We start from the raw sequence: 19,365 nt of genomic DNA on the forward strand, positions 1-19,365 counted from the left end.
CCTGGAGGCAGGGCAGTGGCCGAGCTCTTGCCCTGCCTCGGCTCTTTCACCCTCTCTAGTAGCTGCTGCTAAGTGTCCTGTACTCTGTGTTTCTGTTCCCTAGGCCCCAACTGCATTCCGTATCCTCTTTTTAATTACTTATTTATTTGGGGTTGTGCTGGGTCTTCATTGCTGCACGAGGGCTTTCTCTGGTTGCAGCTAGCAGTAGCTACTCTCTAGTTGTGTTGCAGACACTTATCGCTGGAGGGGCTTCTCTTGTTGCAGTGTGCAGACTTTGGTAGTTGTGACCCACAGGCTTAATTGTCCTCCAGCATGTGGAATCTTCTCGGACCAGGGATCATTCCCACATCCCCTGCATTGGCAAGCGGGTTCTTAACTACTGGGCCATCAGGGAATTCCTGTATCCTTTCATCACAGTGTACAGGGAGCATCTGGATCCCAAGCTGGACCAGCCTTCCCTGGGGTCAAAAGTCCCACTTTGGGGATGCTGTGCTGTAAGGAGATAGGGAGCTGGCAGCTTTGTCCTCCCGCTCTCCTAATGAGGAAGGAGTGTGGCGACAGTGTGAAGCCAGCACAGAAAGAAGCAGAGGTGATACTATGGACTCTAGTCATGTCTAAAACCAGCACCATCTCTGAAATTCCCTATTATGTAAGCGAGTAAATTCCCCTTTTTGCTTAAGCTAGCTGTGCGTTGCATTTCTGTTATAATGAAATTACTTAGCAGCCCAAACATTAACTCTTGTACACACTTAACATCCACCAGAAAATGAGATGCCCTTCTCATAGCTAAAGAAATGGGATTTGTTAAGTTACCTGCCCAAACTTACACAGCTACTGTGGAGTGAAACCAGGGTATGAATTCAAGCCTCTGTTGGTGTTAAGGTCACCCTGAAGTCAGTCCCTCTCTTATGTAAACTAATGATGGATGGTTTACTGCTTGCTGGCATCCAGCTGTCTAACATGGTTTGAGCTAAGCACTAGAAGTTTCTCTCATTGAACCAAATTGGCTTCTTCTGGTTTCTCCCCAGTACACCTAGATGTACTTAGGTGGAGGACGTCTAATTTCTACCATAGGTCAGTTATCAGGAATTTGGAAATGGAGCCTCCCTGCTCAAGTTCCCCAGATTACAGTGCCCCAGCTCCATTTATCCAGGGTCCTGGTTTTCCCACTTCCCTGTCAGTATCCCTCAAGCTGGACAGTTAGCCCTGGGGTTTGGCAGAATAAGAACATGCTAGAAGGACTCAGGGGCTTCCCTGGTGGCTCAGTGGTAAAGAACCTGCTTGCAGTGTAGGAGACTCGGGTTTGATCCCTGGGTTAGCAAGATCCCCTGAAGAAGGAAATGTCTACCCACCCCAGTATTCTTGCCTGGGAAATTCCGTGGACAGAGGAGCCTGGTGGGACAGCCCACAGGGTTGCAAAGAGTCAGACATGCCTGAGAGACTTAACACTTTCAGGGTACAATTTAGGACTCTGGATTGTAAAAGGACACTTTAGTTTGGAAGCTGCAAATGTGAAAGCTCCCAGAAAAGAGGGGCCAAGTATGCCTTGGTGTGGCTGTAACCTTTCTATGTTAGCCCCTCGAACTTTGGAGAATAAACTCGGGAGATGTGGACATAATCGTCACTACTACCAGCGTAACTGTTTTCCAAAGCATTCCTCTGATCTAAGCCTGGGTACAAGTTCTGGCTCTGTCACTTAATTAGCTGTTGTGACCACAGGCAATTCGGTCTACCACTTCCAAGCTTCAGTTTCCTCATCAATAGAAAGGAACAGTAATACTCATCTTTTTGGAGAATGAAATAGTTGTTGTTATCTGGCTTTTCGGCACAGGGCTGAGAGGAATACAGAACAATTAAAGTAACTTGCCCAATACCACACAGCTTCTAAGTGGCGGAACTGGGACTGATGACCCAGAGAAGCAGTCCTTATGCATCAAGAGAGCTTACCCCCAGAGAGTCCAGGAATCTGCACCCTTCAGTGATGCCAAACAAGATTCTCTTGCTGCTGCTCCAGGGACCTGATCATTTATAATCAGGGTTCTGGTTTCCCCAGGAAACTGCTGGGTTGGGAAGACAGCATATCCTCTTTCAAAGTTACCTGGTAAGAAGGCTACCACCAAGCAGTCCCCGAAGACCATTTGACTTCTCGAAGCTATAATGGCCTGAAGGTTAAGTGTAGCCTTCTTGAGATGGTCATTTTCATTACATAAGTAATCCACATTCTTTAAGTAAAGGTACAGTAATCTCCCACCCATAGTTTCACTTTCCACATTAATTTACCCATGGTCAACCTTGGTCTGAAAATATTAACTGGAAAATGCCAGAAAGAAACAGTTCATGAGTTTTAAATCGCATGCTGTTCTGAGTAGCATAATGAAATCTCCCACCCTCAGGCCTGGAATCTGAATCACCCCTTTATCCTGTTTGTTCATGCTGTATATTCACCCCACCTGCTACTCAGGAGCCTGCTCAGTCATCAGATCCACTGTTGCTATACTTCTGTGCTTGTGTTCAAGTCACCCTTATTTCATTTAATGGTGGCCCCGAAGTACAACGGTAGTGATGTTGGCAATTCAGATATGCTCTTACTGTACCTGGTTTATAAATTAAACCTTATCATAGGTATGTACACATAGGGAAAACATACCTAGGGTATACACAGTTTCAGGCATCCACTGAAGGTCTTGGAACACATACTGTATGGATAAGGGAAGGACTACTGTTTACAGGAGAGGAGTTCAGTATAATGACTAAGATCTCAGCCAGCTTTGGGAGAAAAACAAATGTATGTAAAACATTTAGTAAAGCTGTCTCCTGGTAAGGGATCAGTGGGCTTCCCAGGCGGCACTAGTGGTAAAGAACCGGCCTGCCCACGCAGGGGACAGAAGAGACATGGGTTCGATCCCTGGGCCGGGAAGATCTTCCTGAGGAGGGCATGGCAATCTACTCCAGTATTTTTGCCGGGAGAATCCCATGGACAGGCTACAGTTCTGTAGTGTTGCAAAGAGACACAACTGAAGCAATTTAGCCTGCACACATGCAAGGGCTCAAAAATGCTAGTAAAATATTTCTTTTAGGCTAAAAGAAGAAACTCAGGCCTCTAGTTCACAACCAGTGCTCTCTTCACAGCTCTTTAGTTTTATCCCCCACCAGGGCCCCTGGTTTCTGTGATTCCATCTGTTTCTGAGGCCACAATCTTGCCCCTCAGAGCACAGCTTCCTCCAAACCCTGCTACAAGCAGCTGGCAGTGGTATAGGGGCATTCAACTAAGAGAACACTCTTGGTCCCAAGAGTGACATACATTTAACTGGTGCTTAAAAAAAAAAAAAACCTCACAAAGCCAAAATTTCTCCTTCCAAATCTGACTCTTCATCAAGTTCTTTTCCATCTTAGACCACCCAAGACGTTTATTTTAACCAGATGGATCCACTGGGTTTCAGCCAAATTCCCCACTTCCTAAGATAAGGAAAGCTTTGGGTGAAAGGAAGAAAGGGAACCAGTCTCAGTGCCACGAATGCTTTCTAGGCAAAAACATTGCACGCTGCCAGCTTGGCTTTGTCTGCTCCTAGAAGGCTAAGGGGCTTCCCTGATAGCTCAGCAGGTTAAGAATCCTATAATGCAGGAGACCCGGGTTCAATCCCTGGGCTGGGAAGATCCTCCAGAGAAGGGATAGGCTACCCACTCCAGTATTCTTGAGCTTCTCTGGTGGCTCAGACAGTAGAGAATCTGCCTGCAATACAGGAGATCTGGGTTCAGTCCCTCAGTTGGGAAGATCCCCTGGAGAAGGGCATGGCAACCCACTCCAGTATTCTTGCCTGGAGAATCTCCATGGACAGAGGAGCCTGGCGGGCTACAATCCATGGGTCACGAAGAGTCAAACACGACTGAGAGACTAGCACAGCACAGAAAGATAAGAGGAGGAACACAAATGAGGTTTAAGATGCCTGTTGGACCTCTAACTTAACCAAGTGCCCTTGGGCTGGACTGCAAGATCTAAGCAGCTTTCCACATAAAACTTTCTGTGACACTGTCCTCCCCTGTAAAGATAGATGTAGTGAATCTTGGGGTTCCAATCAGAGCTTCAAAATGTGATACAATATGACATATAAAGAATTAACTCTTCTTAGGGGGAAGAAAAGGAGAAGGCAATGGCAACTCACTCCAGTACTCTCGCCTGGCCAACCCCATAGACGGGCCTGGTAGGCTGCAGTCCATGGGGTTGCTAGAAGTTAGACACAACTGAGCTACTTCACTTTCACTTTTCACTTTCATGCACTGAAGAAGGAAATGGCAACCCACTCCAGTGTTCTTGCCTGGAGAATCCCAGGGACGGGGGAGCCTGGTGGGCTGCCATCTCTGGGGTAACACAGAGTCGGACATGACTGAATTGACTTAGCAGCAGCAGCAGGGGGAAGAAATAGTTATCTCTGCATATGGTATGATCAGTATGTAGAAAACCCTAAAGATTCTAGACACAGAAAAACTGTTAAACTAATACATGGATTCAGCAATGTTATAAGATACAAAAATCAGCTATTTCTCTTCAATGAGATATCTGAAAAGGAGGGGCTTCCCTGGTGGCTCAGTGGTAGAGAATCTGCCTGCCAATGCAGGAGATGCAGGTTCCATCCCTGCTCTAGGAAGGTTCTGCGTGCCGCAGAGCTACTAAGCCTGTGTGCCACAACTGCTGAGCCTGTGCCCTAGCGCTGGTGCTCTGCAACAAGAGAAGCCGCCGCAATGAGAAACCTGCTTGCCACAACTAGAGAAAAGTGCACGGCAACGAAGACCCAGCACAGCCATAAATAAATAATTACTTTTAAAATCCAAAAAGTAAGAAAATAATTCCACTTACAATAGCATCAAAAAGAATAAATTACTTAGGAATTAACCAAGTAAGTGAAAGACTTACATGTACAAAAAGCTACAAAACATCACTGAATGAAATTTAAAAATATACAAATAAACGGAAAACCATTTCATGCTCGTGGATTAGAAGACTTGATATTGTTACTACAAAGCAATCTACAGAATCACTGCATTCTCTATCAAAATCCCAATGCCTTTTTTTTTTTTGGCAGAAATAGAAAAACTCATTCTAAAATTCATATGGATTATCTAGGGATATCCAATTAAGTGAAAAAATTTGAAAAATAAGAACAAAGGAGGAGGACTCACACTTTCTGATATCAAAGCTTACCAAAGCTATAGTAATCAAAAGAGTGGCACTGGCATAAAGACAGACAAACAGACCAATGGGATAAAGTAGACAGCCCTGATATAAGCCCTCGCATATATGGTCAAATGATGATGCCAAAACCATTCAGTGGTGAAAGGACAGTCTAACAAATGGTGCTGGGAAAACTGGATATCCACATGCAAAAGAATAACTAAAAATTAACTCAAAATAGACCAAAGACCTAAACGGAAGAGCTAAAACTATAAAAGAGAACATGGTAAAACTTGATGACATAGGACTGACAATGATTTCTTGAACATAACACTAACAACGATCAAAAAATTAGACAAATTGCACTTTATTTGCAAATTACACATAAGGGATTAATATCTAGTCTATACATAAAACCCCTAGAAGTCAACAGCAAAAACCCAAAAGACTAGACTCAAAAATAGGCAAAGTATTGGAATGGACATTTCTCCAAAAGAGAGAAACAGATGGTCAGCAAGCAAGCGAAAAGATGCTTGACATCACAATTCAAATCAAAACACAATGAGATCCCACTTTACACTCATTAGGTTGACTGTTTAAAAAAACAAGTGTTGATGAGAATGTAGAGAAATTGGGACTCTTGTGTATTCGTAGTGGGAATGGAAAATAGTATGGCAATAATTCAAAAAATTAAAGGCAGTATGATATGATTCAGCAATTGCACTCTGAGTATATACCCAGAAGAAAGCAGAGACTTGAACAGATGCTTTGTACACTTATTCATTGTAGTATTATTCACAATAGCAAGAAGGTGGAGGCAGCCCAAGTATCCCTCAACAGATAAATGGATAAACAGAATGTATACACTGGACATTTAAGAAAGTTATCATTCAACCTTATGAAAGAAGGAAATGCTGGCATGCTATGACACAGATGAGCCTTGAAGATGTAGTGCTAAGGGAAATCAGCGAGTAGAAAAAGACAGATGCTGCAATTACCCTCTTCACGGGGAACTCAGTCAAATTCAGAGACACAAAGTAGAACGGTAATTGCCACGTGTTGAGGGGAAGGGAGAGTAGGGAGTTAATAGTTTAGCGAGCACCGAGTTTCAGTTTTGTATGATGAAAGTGTTCTGAAAATGGATGCGACCACCAGCAAATGTACCGCCCTGGGTCGCAGAGCTACACACTGAAATATGGTGAAATTCTGGACTTTTCTGGGGGGCCAGTGGTTAAAAGTCCATCCGCCAATACAGGGGAAACAGGTTCAGTCCCTGCTCCAGGAAGATTCTACCTGCCTGGCAACTAAGCCCACGTGCCCCAACTGCTGAGCCCACGTGGCCCTAGAGCCCACGCTGTGGAACAAGAGAAGCTACCTCAATATGAAGCCCATGCTCTACAACTAGAGAGTTGCTCCCACTTGCTGCAATTGGAGAAAGCCCAAGCTCAGCAATGGAGACTCAGTGCAGCCAAAAATACATACATAAATAATTTTTAAATTAAATAAAAGAGTAAATCCTAAGAGTTCTCATCACAGGAGATTTTCTTTTTCCTTTTTCATATTTGTCTTTCTTATCTCTTTATTCTGTCTATCTCAGAAGGTGGGTGTTAGCCCATCCTACTCTGGTAAACATCTCAAAATATACGTAAAATCAAACCATCATGCCGTGGACCTTAAGCTTACACAGTGATGCACATCACTTTTCAATAAAACTGGAAGAACCTTATCCAGCACGAGTCTCCCCTTCCGACCCTAACTTGTGGATTTATTCCTCACCAATAGCAGACGTGGTTTCATCTCCTGGAATACTCTCCTCCTTTCCCCTCCCTCTTCCTCTTCTTAACTCCTACTCTTCCCTCCGAGTTCAGTTCCCTAACAGCCCACATCAGATTCCCCATTACAATCCTCTGCCACTAGACCCAGCAGGCTAAAAACTTAACTTTTTCTGTCTTTGGCTCCAGGCCAGGTATTCTTCCAACATTCTGGGATAGAATCTATCTCCAGCACTGCATGCCATCAGGGAGTCTGTAAAATAGGTTTTATATCAGTGATGCATGTCCAAACTGGAGTGAGCTGGTTAGGCTTTACTCTAGGTTTGCATAGGGGAGATGGTTCAGAGGAGGGAGGGCTGATAATGTGAAAGTTAGGACGAAAGGTGTACACCCATGTCAGATATACGGCCATACCACCAGGTGCGGACAAAGTAATGTCTGTTGCAGTATCATCTTTGGCGCCCCTCTGGTTTGCGGGGTCTTTTTTCAGGTACCAGGGATTGAACCAAATTCCACGGGAGAGAAAGCATATCGAGTTCTAACCACTGGACGTGCAGGAAACTCCCCAGGGTGCAGATTTTGAAATCAGACAGACCCAGATACTAGCTGAGTGGTTCAGAGCAGGTTTCTTTGCCTCTATAAACCTACCACAGGACTCATGCGCCTTGTTACTTTGCACAGTGTGTGCAGGGCACCACCTGGCGGGCTGGCTGAAACTCTGATTATGGGCCCCACCCCAGAATTTCTGATTCAATGGGTCTGAGTGGGATCTGAGAATCTGAATCTCTAATCAAATTCCCAGGTAATGCACCTGCTGCTGGTCCAGAACCACACTTGTGAACCACTAACCAAGCGCGTAGCAAGGACACGCTCGCTGGAAGAATGCTCAGATATTCTGATGCCACCTTTCTCCCCTGAGGAGTCCTCAGCTGGTTCCAACACGCTCGAAAGCCTTAGAAAATCATCTCCCCTCTTTGGATCTCAAGGCTCACATCTGTCAAAAGAGGACGCTAGGCATGAAGAGACACTAAAGTTACTACTACACAAAACAACGAACTTTCTGAACAAGGTCCTAAGGGACTTGCAAGGTTCGGGGAAAACAAGCAAGGGCTAAACCCTGAGGGGCAACTTGGGGCCCCCGGGGAGCAAGGCTTGGGCTCCAAAGGACGCCTCGGGTAAGGCAGGGCCGTGTTCTGCCCCGCTGCTCGAGGGACAAGCTGTGGCGGACTGGATGAAGCTCCTGTTTAACCTCGCCTTCCTCGGTGACATCGTTCTTATGCTTCCACTGCGCCTCCTGGCGCTCATGGCGTCGTCGTTACCAAGATTGTCCCTTCCCTCTCACCTTACTGCGGGGTCAGCGGAAGCTTGCCGTCACGTCCCCGCGCATAGTGCGCTTGCGCCGAAGCGGCGTCTGGTCCTGCGTTCGGACAGCTGCGCGGCCGCTGATTGGCTGCGTTTGCACGTCTGCGGGAGGAGGACGCGCGGCGCTGCGTGGCTCCGCCTTCCGCGCGCTTGGTCTCTACCGAGCCAACAGAGCCCGGGTGTTTGGCCAAGTGCAGGCTGCCGGAGGGGCGCCGCTGAACCGATCCGCTGAGCCTGTCGCTGTCGCCGCCACCGCCGACCCGCGCTCCGTGACCCGCGACCCCGACCCCTTTTAGATCGGCCCGCGCGCCCCAGGCCCGGCCCGGGCGGCGCGACGGGAGGATGAGCGGCGGGCGGCGGAAGGAGGAGCCGTCTCAGCCGCAGCTGGCCAACGGGGCCCTCAAAGTCTCTGTTTGGAGCAAGGTGCTGCGGAGCGACGCGGCCTGGGAAGACAAGGTGCGGTGGGGACTAGCGGGGGCGCACGTTCGAGGAGCCAGCTGGGACTCGGGGACGAAAGGACAGGCCCGATCCTGATCCTGCCCCTGCCCCTGCCCCGGTCCGGGTCTGGCCGAGTGTTCGGGGTGGTGGGGCGGGTGGCCCAAGGATGGCGGGGCGAACTGCGCGGGCCCAGCTGTCAGGCTCGGGGCTCATCACAGAATGGTCGAAGGGTGAAATCGCCTGGGTCACTCGGGAAGCCGCGAGGAGGGCTGGAGGAGTTGTCCCCGCAGGCAGGTCGCTGCCTGAACGGCAAGACTGAGCTGAGTTCGAGTCCATCTCCGTCTTTTAGTGCCAGCAGGATCTTGAGTAAGTGACTGATGTTGTACCAGCGTCCTTGGCAGGAGCAGTAACCAGAGCAGACGTCTATTGAATACTAACTATGTGTCCGGTTCTCTCTGTGTATCATCTCACTTGAGTCTCAAAAAAACTCTGAAGTGGGATACCTGCTGCGTTAAAGTGCTTGGCACATAGTGAGGCTCACCAAAGGTGAGCTGCCATTGCTTTCCTGTCAAATGAGAAAACTGAATACCCTAATAAGTGTGAGAGTTAAGAGGGGAGACTGAGACCACCTTTCAGGGGTGAGCGTTAGTGCATGTGTGTGGTGGGGAGTATGGGTCGAAGAGACACCACCAAATGTGTGTGAGGAATGGTTGGGGAACTTCAAGATGTCCTTAGTGGTCACATGGATTCAGAAGATCTGAGTGTGAGCACTTCCCCACCTCTGCTCCATGGTAGGGAAGGAACTATTGCACATAGCTTGATTCCAGTTGGCCTGAAAAGATTGTTGTACCTGCAATCTTTCCCTTTTTTTTTTTTTTTTGGAATGATGAAATAGGTTTTCCTGGGGTTCTGGAACGGGGCGGGGGTGAATGGGAGGCACTTCCTGAAAGTGCCCTTGTCCTGCCCAGCTGCCGTGAAACCTCCCTGATTTGCTGTGTCATGGCTTGCTTTCTTTGTGTAAGGACTGGTTTCTGCAGTCCAGGGAAGGTCAGAAACCTGAATCTTCCATGTTCCTGTATGAAAATTAGATGTGCTGGCACCTTCTTCACTTTGGTTTCTAATTCAGCCTCCTCCTTTGTGACTGTCTTAGAATTCCTTGTGTGGGGAAGTGGTAGTGAATCGGTTCACAGTCAGCCCTTCCGCCTGTGGCTAGTCTGTCCAGGTATCCCCAGGTCAGATAACTGGCCAGTAGCTCAGTTACTGTCACAGCGATTTCATTTTTGTAGCTTCTGGGGGAAAAAAGGTAAATGATTTTTCTAAAAGTTTTATCTAGAGCACAACACCCTGGAAGCCATCACTTAAGTAAATATATCATCTTTTTTTTAAAGCACAATTTAGTACAAGAAGAATTCGAGAACCAAATACCATTGTCTTGGGAGAAAATTTCTCTGGAAGAAGAGTTTAGCAGGGAGCTTTTCTGCTAAACTTGTTCCTCACGTGTTACAAGAACTCTCTCACTCTGACCTCATGGACTGGAGCCCACCAGGCTCCTCTATCCATGAGACTTCCCAGGCAAGAATACTGGAGTGGGTCGCCATTTCCTTTTCCAGGGGCTCTTCCCGACCCAGGGATCAAACCCACGTCTCTTATGCCTCCTGCATTACAGGCAGATTCTTTACTGTCTGAGCCACCAGGGATGTCCCAAGATAAGTAAATATGTATCATTTTTTTTTTTTTACCACAATTTAGTATAAGAAGAAGATGTGGAGATTGGAGAACCAAATACCATTGCTTTGGGGGGAAATTTCTCTGGAAGATGAGTTTAGCAGAAAGATTTTGTTCCTCACCTGATACAAAAGGCTCTCTTGTGGTGCCCCCTCCAGATAATGCATGCATTCTCTGTTTTTTCTACAGGATGAATTTTTAGATGTGATCTACTGGTTCCGACAGATCATTGCTGTGGTCCTAGGTGTCATTTGGGGAGTGTTGCCGTTGCGAGGTTTCTTGGGAATAGCAGGGTAAGTCTTGGGTCTTTTTTGCATTTCTAGGTTTCTGTGTGTGTGTGTAATAACTAAAGCAAAACACTGGCCCCACGGTGGCCCTGCTGGGTCTGATGCAGCAGTCCTCAGTTCAACAGGCCTGGGAATGTCTTGCGTCAGGCGTGTTACCTTTACGAAGGTCTGGGTTAGCTTATTCATTCATGGGTCCGTAGTGACCTCATGCAAGAGGTTGCTATATTGCCTGTTGGTAACAGGCATCTAGTTCTGACATGGCCTTTGTTGTCTAGGCAAATTTGGGAGGTGGAAGAGCTCCTGTACCTGACGATCACTCCCTTGTGCACTGTGCTGGATGTCCTGAATCTTGACTTTGGCAGAAGTTGTTTTAGGTTCCTACTTTTTTTTGGCCTTGCCACACGGCATGCAGAATCTTAGTTCCCAGACCAGGGATCGAACTCGTGTCCCCTGCAGTGGAAGCACTTAACCACTGGACTGCCACGGAAGCCCCAGGTCCCTGCATTTTAAAGGCAGCGAGAAAGTGGGAGATCGGGTCCTTCTTCCTCTATTATGCACCCATGGCCAGTGGCAGCATTTGACACCAGCCCCTGGTCATCGCTCAGCTTGTTAAGAAGTCACTGCATGCCCACCAGGTTGATTTTAAAAGATTTGTGGGAATTGTCTTAAGGTGGGAGTCGTGGGCAAGTTATGGCAGAAATGGAGAGGCAAACCTCTGGCCTTTTCTCTTTTCACACAGGGAAAACAAACGGTCAGTACTCAACATTGGAAAACCACATAGATGTGTTAGTTGTGATCACATGTCTTATTTCCTTACTCTGGGGTGAAAAGTGTGAAATCATTTCAAACTCATTTGAGTTGGCTGTTTTCTCAGAAGGTAACCGAAAAGGAATGTACAGTTCTCTCTCCCAGCTAAAGAGGGTTTTTGATTTATGATGCTGAGCAAACTATTTGTCCAAGGAAACCATAGGCTTTATCCTCCAACTCACTCTTGACAGAGTGGACATTTGATGAGGACTCACTGAGGATGATGAGATGCAGGCAGGACCTGGGGTTCATAGAGGTCTTCTCAGGGTGGAAGTGGTATGGAGATACAGACCACATTTTTAGAATGTTGGTCACCCCATTTGAGCTTACTATGAGAAAAAAAGGCAGATACCAGGAAAATGGCCAGAGATGGCAGAAGGCAATCGAAAAGCCAAAAAAAGTAGTCTCCTGTCTTCCCCAAATCGCTTTTCTAAGAGAGGGTAACAGTGGTTTGAACCCCCTGCACCTGTCTTGTCTTACAGGAGCCCTGGGGGATATCTCTGAAGTCACCCAATCTGGGAATAATAAAGCAAAGACTCACGCTAGTCAGGGTTCCCTGGTGGCTCAGTGGTAAAGAATAAAGAACCCGCCTGCCAGTACAGGAGATGCGAGTTCAGTCCCTGGGTTGGGAAGATCCCCGAGAGAGGGAAATGGTAACTCACTCCAATATTCTTACCTGAAGACTCCCAAGGACAGAGGAGGCTGGTAGGTTACAGTCCATGGTGTCGCAAAGAGTTGGACACAACGAGCAACGAACACACACACCCCAACACACACACGCACGCACACACACCGACACACACACACACACACACCCGCCCCCGCCCCAATCCAGCAGGCTTGTCTCTTTGCCCATACATTTGCTGTGTGGTTCTCTCCTGTTTACAATATAGATTTGATGCCTATCCTTAAATCTCAGTGTGGAGACTTCCAGTCCTTTCCTTGACTGCCAGACATTTAAATACTGTGTTTCTATGACTTCACTTTCTACTTAGCATGTGACCCTTGGCTGGCAGGCCCAGTGTCAGCCATTTTCTCTCTCCCTGTCACCCTGTGTCTCTTTCACTTGTATTTCCCTTTCTCATCTCATTAAGCAACCACTCTTACAGTAGGAGACTCTAAATGAGCTTAGTAGCTGAGCCCCACTGACATTTCTGAGTCCCATTAGTAGGCTCTGTCAGGAGCCACTAACTCAGCCTGTCCAAAACGTAACTCCTGCCAGAGGGACGTGGCCACATTGGCTGGGTCCCCAGATTTCTAGTAGCAGATAAGGATGCGGCCATGACATAGCTGAGCCAAGGACTGTAGTTTGCGTGACATCCAAGAAAATCCACCTGTTCTTCCTGACTCCCTGCTTCGGTTGCTGGACCTATGGTTCTCCCAAGCACTTAGGCGCGAAGCCTTTGGGGCTTCTTGCCTCCCCATTCAGCCATTTTCTCAGTCCCTGTCCTCAAACTTTATTTGTACTGATGTCCTGAAACAGGACTAAACCAGTCTCCCAACTCCTGTTCTTTCCAGCCTGAGAAAGCCCACAGTGACTACTCACACCCTGCCTCAACCTGACCTTGCTCAGATAGCCTCAGGTCTATAGCACACCCTCTCCTCGCCTTGCACAAGGATTTACACTCCTATCCTCACACTGCCCTACCATGCCCTGCAGCAGCTCACACTTCATCCGCAGAACAGGAGGAACCTGTTTTCTTTGCATTTTCCACTGCAGCCTTCAGAGGGGTGTGGCCTAAGGCATATGGTCCACCGTAAGATTAGGTGCAGTTTTGATCCCTTTATGAATATCGCTTTTACGCAGCTGCAGCGCCAAGCAATCAGTGGAGCACAGTGCGGTATCACTCTTCTCAGGATTCGGATTCCTGCACCAGTTAGATCATATGTGACGGGGGTCAGAGACCTTTCTGAACCCTCTGGTTTCAGTCCACTCTGACTGTTGCTTTTGCCCCCCACGGATGGTGAGCTGGCGGCTGGCACTGCCATGTTCATCTCTGCATCAAGAGCAGTAGCTGCCAGTGAACACTCAGAAATTGTCTCCCCTTGGGAATTATCAGGCGCTGCTTTACCATGCCCTTGCTTGCCCGACTAGGCCAGGAAGCAGCAGCTTCACATGGGTCTTTCCCATGGCCACCCCCCTTCCCGAGCTGCAGCTACCTGGAGGCCGTCAGAAACTGGTCCTATTTGGGATTGTTCATCAGCCTTCTGTCTTCAAGGGGGTAGGAGAACTTACATATGCTTGCTGATCAACTAAAAAGAGGTTGCTTTTTTTTTCCTCTAACACAAAAGTGGGCAGCCCCACTGAGGACCTAGGTGGGTTTTCATGGATCATTTCATTTGTCCCCATGACACGGTTAACTGCAGCTGCCAGCCCTGACCGAGCTGGACCATGCTGGGGGCAGTCCTGGGTCCTCCACGCCTACGGCTCACGTTTGGTGCTTGTCCTCCCTTGCTCCAGGTTCTGCCTGATCAATGCGGGTGTCCTGTACGTCTACTTCAGCAACTACCTGCAGATAGACGAGGAAGAATATGGCGGCACGTGGGAGCTCACGAAAGAAGGGTTTATGACATCGTTTGCCTTGTTCATGGTGAGTGTCACTGAGAATGCCACAGCAGGGTGTGTCATTTCCCAGAGCTCTCAGTTCTTCAGGGGGAGCCCTCTGATAGTTACATTGTGTGACTTGCCTACTGTTTTTCCAAGACTCCTGAGGCTGGAGGGCCTTTCTTGACTTATCAGTAAGATGTCAGGTGATGCCCTGTGGGGTGAGCTCCCTGTGGCAAGTGAATGCAGGGCTCATTGTCAGCTTCTGCATCCAGTTCTCAACTCTGGCTGCATATTGAAAACTGGGAAAACATATTCATAACAGCCCCCAAATGGAAAGTTTTTGCATTTGCCATCGCCTGACAAATGGCTAGATAAAATACTCGGCCATAAAGATGACTGAAGTACTGGGACAGGCTCCAACATGGATGGGCCTTGAAAACATGATGCTAGGTGAAAAAAATGCAGACACAAAAGGCCACATGTTGTGATTCTGTTTATGTGAAATGTTCAAAAGAGGCAAACCCGTATGCATAAGAAGTAGATTAGTGGTCGTTAGGACAGGGGTGGAAAGGGAAATGGGAAGTAACTGGTAACAGGAATAGGTTTTGTTTCCAGGGTAACAAAAATGCTCTAAAATGTTTTCACAACTCTGAATATACGAAAAACCTCTGAATTGTATATACTTGTGTTGCCAGTTCTAACCCTTGTTAGCAGTACAGTTGACTTTTCCTCCATCATTTCCACATCTGTAACTCAAGCCCTCGCATGCTTGGCAGGAGGAGAGACTTGTCCAGGGTCCTTTGGGAGCACAGCAAGGTGGTCCTGGGTTCTACTGGAGACATCTTGTTTTCAGTGAAATTATATAAGCCCCCAAGCAGCTCGAGCGTTGGCTAGCCCCCAGGAAGTCCACCATGCGCACTTTGTTAGGACACTTTCGTCTGGTGGAGTAGGAGCCGGTGTTGACCCTCTCGGTGAAGGGACCTATAAACATTGCTTCTTTGCTGTCTAGGTCATCTGGATCATCTTCTACACTGCCATCCACTATGACTGACGGTGCCCGGCCCCAGCCTGCTCCCTGTCTGGTCCAGAGGACCCTCCTAGTCACGGCACAGAAGCATGATTGGTAGGGGCTCCCCAGCCACGTGGAACCCGGAAGACCCATGTTTCCTGGACCGAGAATCCGTGTGTTGGGCGTCAGTGTCTTCTGCAAGGGTTGCGACCTGACCTTTTTAAAGAACCATCCACCTTTTGGAGAAGCACTTTTGAACTGTCCATCGCCAACCGTTTCTTCTTGGAGACCATCATGAGATACCTGTTTGCCAATTGGAGCTGTCCTTTAATTTGCTGCACCTCTGGATCTGGATGAAACATTAAATTGTCTTCCTTCTCCATCAGGTGTACAGTTTTTAAACTACCAATCATGGGCATTTCAAGTCTTCTGAAAACAGTATGGCAGTATGTGCATGGTCCATAGCACAGTACAAGCAGCATCTGATAACGATTTTCATTGTAGAATGTTTTCAGATACTTGAATAAATCAGATCTTTAATTGAGACCCTGTTGATGATACTGGTAAAGCCGTTCCCACCTCCACTCTAGCTTCAGAACCCAGTAGGGCAATAGAGGCGGTGGCCTCCCCTCCCCTTCCTTCTTCCCTCTTCTCTCTGCTCACTTAGCAGCTTCAGCCAGTCCCCTTTCCTTTCATGGGCAGCAGGGAAATGGAGGACTGGAGTTGGTACCGGCAGTGGCGTTGACTTGGTGGAGCGAGGGCTCACCACCCTCTGATGCCCCTGCCCAGGGAGTGTGACTATAACCTCGCCTCAGTGTGCTGGGCTCAGATGGTGTCATTTTGCATTTGGCCACAAGGTGGCAAGGCTGCTATAGCCAGAAAAGCATAGTCAGGTTCAAAGGATGAGCCGCACAGTGAAACAGACCTGAGAGCTAGGACTGTCCAGAGAAGGGGCTTAACGGGGGTGTGGAGGACCTGGGCTGTCAGAGGCCTTGCTCTTGGCATGGCGGTCAGGTGGGAGCTGGCCAGCCCAGGTTCTGCTGCTGTTTAAGCCACCTATCCCCTCTGCTTTCCTGTTCCTTCCAGGCCACAGTCCACCTTAAGAGGTGTGGTCAGTTTTCTTTAAATGGTTACTTTTTCCGCCTTGATGCTGGTGGTGGTTTTCTACCTTGTGGGAGGAGTTGTGGGATGGAAATGACTCTCGACAGGCAGGAGATGACACTGGAAATCCCAAACTCAGGAACTGACTGGGTCAGACCCTAGGGGACATCTGGTCTCTTTTTGGAGTCCTGGCCCTGTTCTTAACTGCTCTAGACTTGAACTAGAGGTTGCAGGCCAAGTCATCGTGCCAGGAGGAGGTTAAGTGATTTCTTAGGACTAAGAGGGGAAGGAACAGAGGATACTGGTGGGACCCTGGATGTGCCTCTGTGTCCCAGCCCTCCCTCCTGCTCCGTGCAGCCTTGCCTCGGGTGCTCGCTCAGGCTGAGCTGAGATGGGGCCCTAGGTGCTGCAGCCTTGGTTCCCCTTTCGCCGTCTGCTTTCGGCCTTGGCCTCGTCCAAGGAGGTGTCCTCAGTCAGGCTGATGTAGGAGTTCAGGGCCTCCCGGAGCCCCTCACTGAGGAGGGATGCCTCCCCTGTGGCAGATGCTTCAGAGAACAGGAGGGAGCTGTGGAGAAGGGACAGAGCTGGGTCGGGAGCTTCAGCCTCCTCCCCGCCCCTGCCACACAGTCCCTGCTCTCAACCTGCTGAAAACCCCCTGGTTTCCTATTCCCTGTCAGATCAGACCCCTGCTTGACCTCACTCAGGGCTGGTACTCTGTGGTATCCCATATGTCTGCCCTTCCACCCTGGCCACCTTGGTGTCCAGGCATGCCCAGTATCCGTGCCCGCTTTGGCATCCCTGTTGGTCCCCCCAGCAGACCCGCTGAGCCTGGGCTGGCCTCTGAGTTCAGAGGATGCTTAGTGGCTCCCAGGTGTCCCTGAAGGTGACGCCCCCAGTCCAGGTTCCCAGGGGTGGGTCCTTCTAACTCTTTGTTCCACTTCCCATTCCAGGACCCCCTCACCTGTCCAGCTCTTTCCAGTTGAGTGGTGTCGCCTGCACAGTCACAGGTGGGGGTATGGCCTTGCCAGGGAGTGGGCCAGCCCTCCGCAGGGCACAGGGCTCCTTGAGGAGGCAGCAGATGTCATCCGCCAGCTCTGAGAAGAGACCTAGACCTTTGACCTGGCTGACTCCAGCCCTGCTTCCCTCGCCAGCCAGCCACCCTCACCCTGACAGCCTTCCACACTTAGCTAGTGGGACTGGGAGCCCCAAACTGTTCATCTGGAAGCTGAGATGCAGTCAAAGATTCCGGGCTAACTAGGGAGACTTAATTTGCTGTGTGATTTTTCGGTCAGTTGAGGGACCTCTTTGAGCCCGAGTTTTCTGATTAGGAAAGTGCTTTGGAAAGAAGAAAGCTAAAGAGTGATCAGTCTCCACTTGTTCGGTTGGTATCTGCTGCCTGGAACAGCTGTCCAGAAACTCCCTGATCAGTTTTCTCAGCAGTGGTCTTTCCTCTCTGCCTCTGACACTGTGCTGTTATAGGACAGGCACCAGAAGATGCTACAAACTGACTAACTTCCACAGTAACAACAGCTGTGGGCCTAATTCCTGCGGAGAGAACCGCGCCAGCCGTGGAGGACCTTGACTCAAAACCACAGTGCTGGGTGAGGTTCTGGCCCACACGCCCACAGGACATCTGAGTGGGTCTGCTGGTGTGAGGTGAAGCCGGGGCTCCCAGGCTGTGTTATTTGGCACAGGGACTGGCATGGAGAAAGGGGCGGTCCCTCTTCTGTCTGGATATTCTCCAGCAGGTAAAGTGTCCAAGAGATGACTGACTGCCCCCAAAGCCCAAATCCCCATCTACTCTCATAGGAGGCGGGGGGCAGCCGTACCGGAGTAATGGTCCACCAGGGCCAGGAGCGAGGGGAAGGTGAGGCGTGGTGAGATGTACAGCCAACCATTGTCAAGGCGCTGGATCCTGTAGTGTCTGATCCGGTCCCAGGAGGCAGGGCGGCTGAGGCGGACCGACAGGGAGTAACAGCCTGAGGAGGAGAGGCTCTGGGTAGGACTAAGGCCGTGCTGGGACCCAGCCCTGCCCAGGACGGGAGAAGGAACATGCGAAATGGCCACAGAGAGTGGCCACCAGGCTCAGACAGAAGGGGAGGCAGAGGGGAAAGACAAAGACTTGCTCTCTTGTTCGCAAATAACACATTCATAACAGCTAGGGCTCTCGCAAGGATAAGATGAGATCAGGCACACAGAGTGCTCAGAACAGGGCCTGCCACAGCTGAAGTGAGCATTAAGTGTTGGCTGTTATTATAAAGACCCAAGTGGACAGAAGCGTTTTAGAACGTGATCAGTAGATGTCAGCAAGGATGCGGAGAAAAAAGAATTCTTAGCCTGCTTGTGGAAAGGTAAGTCAGTATAAGCCACTTGGGAAACAGCTGGCATTAACTAGTTGAGTTGAACGTGCCCATACCTCACAACCCAGTAGTTCCATCCCAGCATGATCCCTTGCCAATACAAAACCAAAAATATTCAGAGCAGCAATGTTCAGAAAAGCCCCAGACAGCAAAGAGCCCATATGCACTCAAGAGAACGGCGGATTCTAGAAAGTAACACTATTCAGTGACAGTGGTAGTTGCTCAGTAGTGTCCGACTGTGACCCACCCCACGGACTATTGGCCTCCAGGCTTTTGTGTCCATGGAATTTCCCAGGCAAGAATACTGAAGTGGGTTGCCATTTCCTTTTCCAGGGGATCTTCCTGATGCTGGGGTCAAACCCAGGTCTCCTGTGTTGCAGGCAGATTCTTTGCCATTCGAGGCACCAGGGAAGCCCCACTATTCTGCAGTAAAAGTTAATAACCACCATGCACACAAGCATAGGTGAATGTTATAAATAATGAGCAGAAACAGCAAGTCACAGGAGCATACGTTCAGTATGATTCTATTTATATAAAGCTCAGAGGCAGCCGAGACTATATTGACTATATTGCATGTGTGGCAAAGCTAGGAAGAAAAGAAACTGATCAACACAGGGAAGCAGGCAGGGGGCTTCAAAGCAACGACGCACCGTTTCCCCCCTACGCTGAAAGGTTGGGCATATGGGTGTTGCTTTTATTAGTCTGTAACCTATCGCTGTTGTTCAGTCACTAAGTCATGTCCGACTCTTTGCGACCCCATGGACTGTAGCATGCCAGGCTCTGGTGTCC

The 19,365-nt window shown here is 48.9% G+C and overlaps 2 protein-coding genes across 6 annotated transcripts in view; one reads left to right on the forward strand and one right to left on the reverse strand.

Moving 5' to 3' along the window:
- Positions 1-7,686: 7,686 nt before the first annotated feature.
- On the forward strand, positions 7,687-15,661 carry RAB5IF (RAB5 interacting factor). Its single transcript, XM_069548502.1, has 4 exons — positions 7,687-8,757; positions 10,654-10,757; positions 14,020-14,149; positions 15,116-15,661. Exons 1-4 carry the CDS (start codon positions 8,644-8,646, stop codon positions 15,155-15,157), a joined length of 390 nt encoding a protein of 129 aa, XP_069404603.1. The 5' UTR covers positions 7,687-8,643; the 3' UTR covers positions 15,158-15,661.
- SLA2 (Src like adaptor 2) overlaps positions 14,587-19,365 on the reverse strand; it is a 28,453-nt gene continuing 23,674 nt past the window's right edge. For 3 of the 5 annotated variants that reach the window (XM_069548490.1, XM_069548489.1, XM_069548491.1), the window contains exons 6-8: positions 18,046-18,195; positions 17,178-17,310; positions 14,587-16,781 (exon numbers count right to left, since the gene is read on the reverse strand). In XM_069548490.1, the coding sequence (XP_069404591.1) occupies positions 16,616-16,781; positions 17,178-17,310; positions 18,046-18,195 (449 nt within the window). In that variant the 3' untranslated portion in view covers positions 14,587-16,615. The remainder of the gene's footprint in view (positions 16,782-17,177; positions 17,311-18,045; positions 18,196-19,365) is intronic. The other 2 variants (XM_069548493.1, XM_069548494.1) reach the window with 1 other exon arrangement.

The sequence above is a fragment of the Ovis canadensis genome, chromosome 13 (assembly GCF_042477335.2).
Source record: "Ovis canadensis isolate MfBH-ARS-UI-01 breed Bighorn chromosome 13, ARS-UI_OviCan_v2, whole genome shotgun sequence".
Taxonomy (NCBI): Eukaryota; Metazoa; Chordata; class Mammalia; order Artiodactyla; family Bovidae; genus Ovis; species Ovis canadensis.

Coding starts and splice junctions, on each gene's coding strand:
- RAB5IF (XM_069548502.1), top strand. CDS start 8,644: ATGAGCGGCGGGCGGCGGAAGGAGGAGCCGTCTCAGCCGCAGCTGGCC. Junction 10,758..14,019: donor GGTTTCTTGGGAATAGCAGG/GTAAGTCTTGGG, acceptor CCCTTGCTCCAG/GTTCTGCCTGATCAATGCGG. Junction 14,150..15,115: donor CATCGTTTGCCTTGTTCATG/GTGAGTGTCACT, acceptor TTTGCTGTCTAG/GTCATCTGGATCATCTTCTA.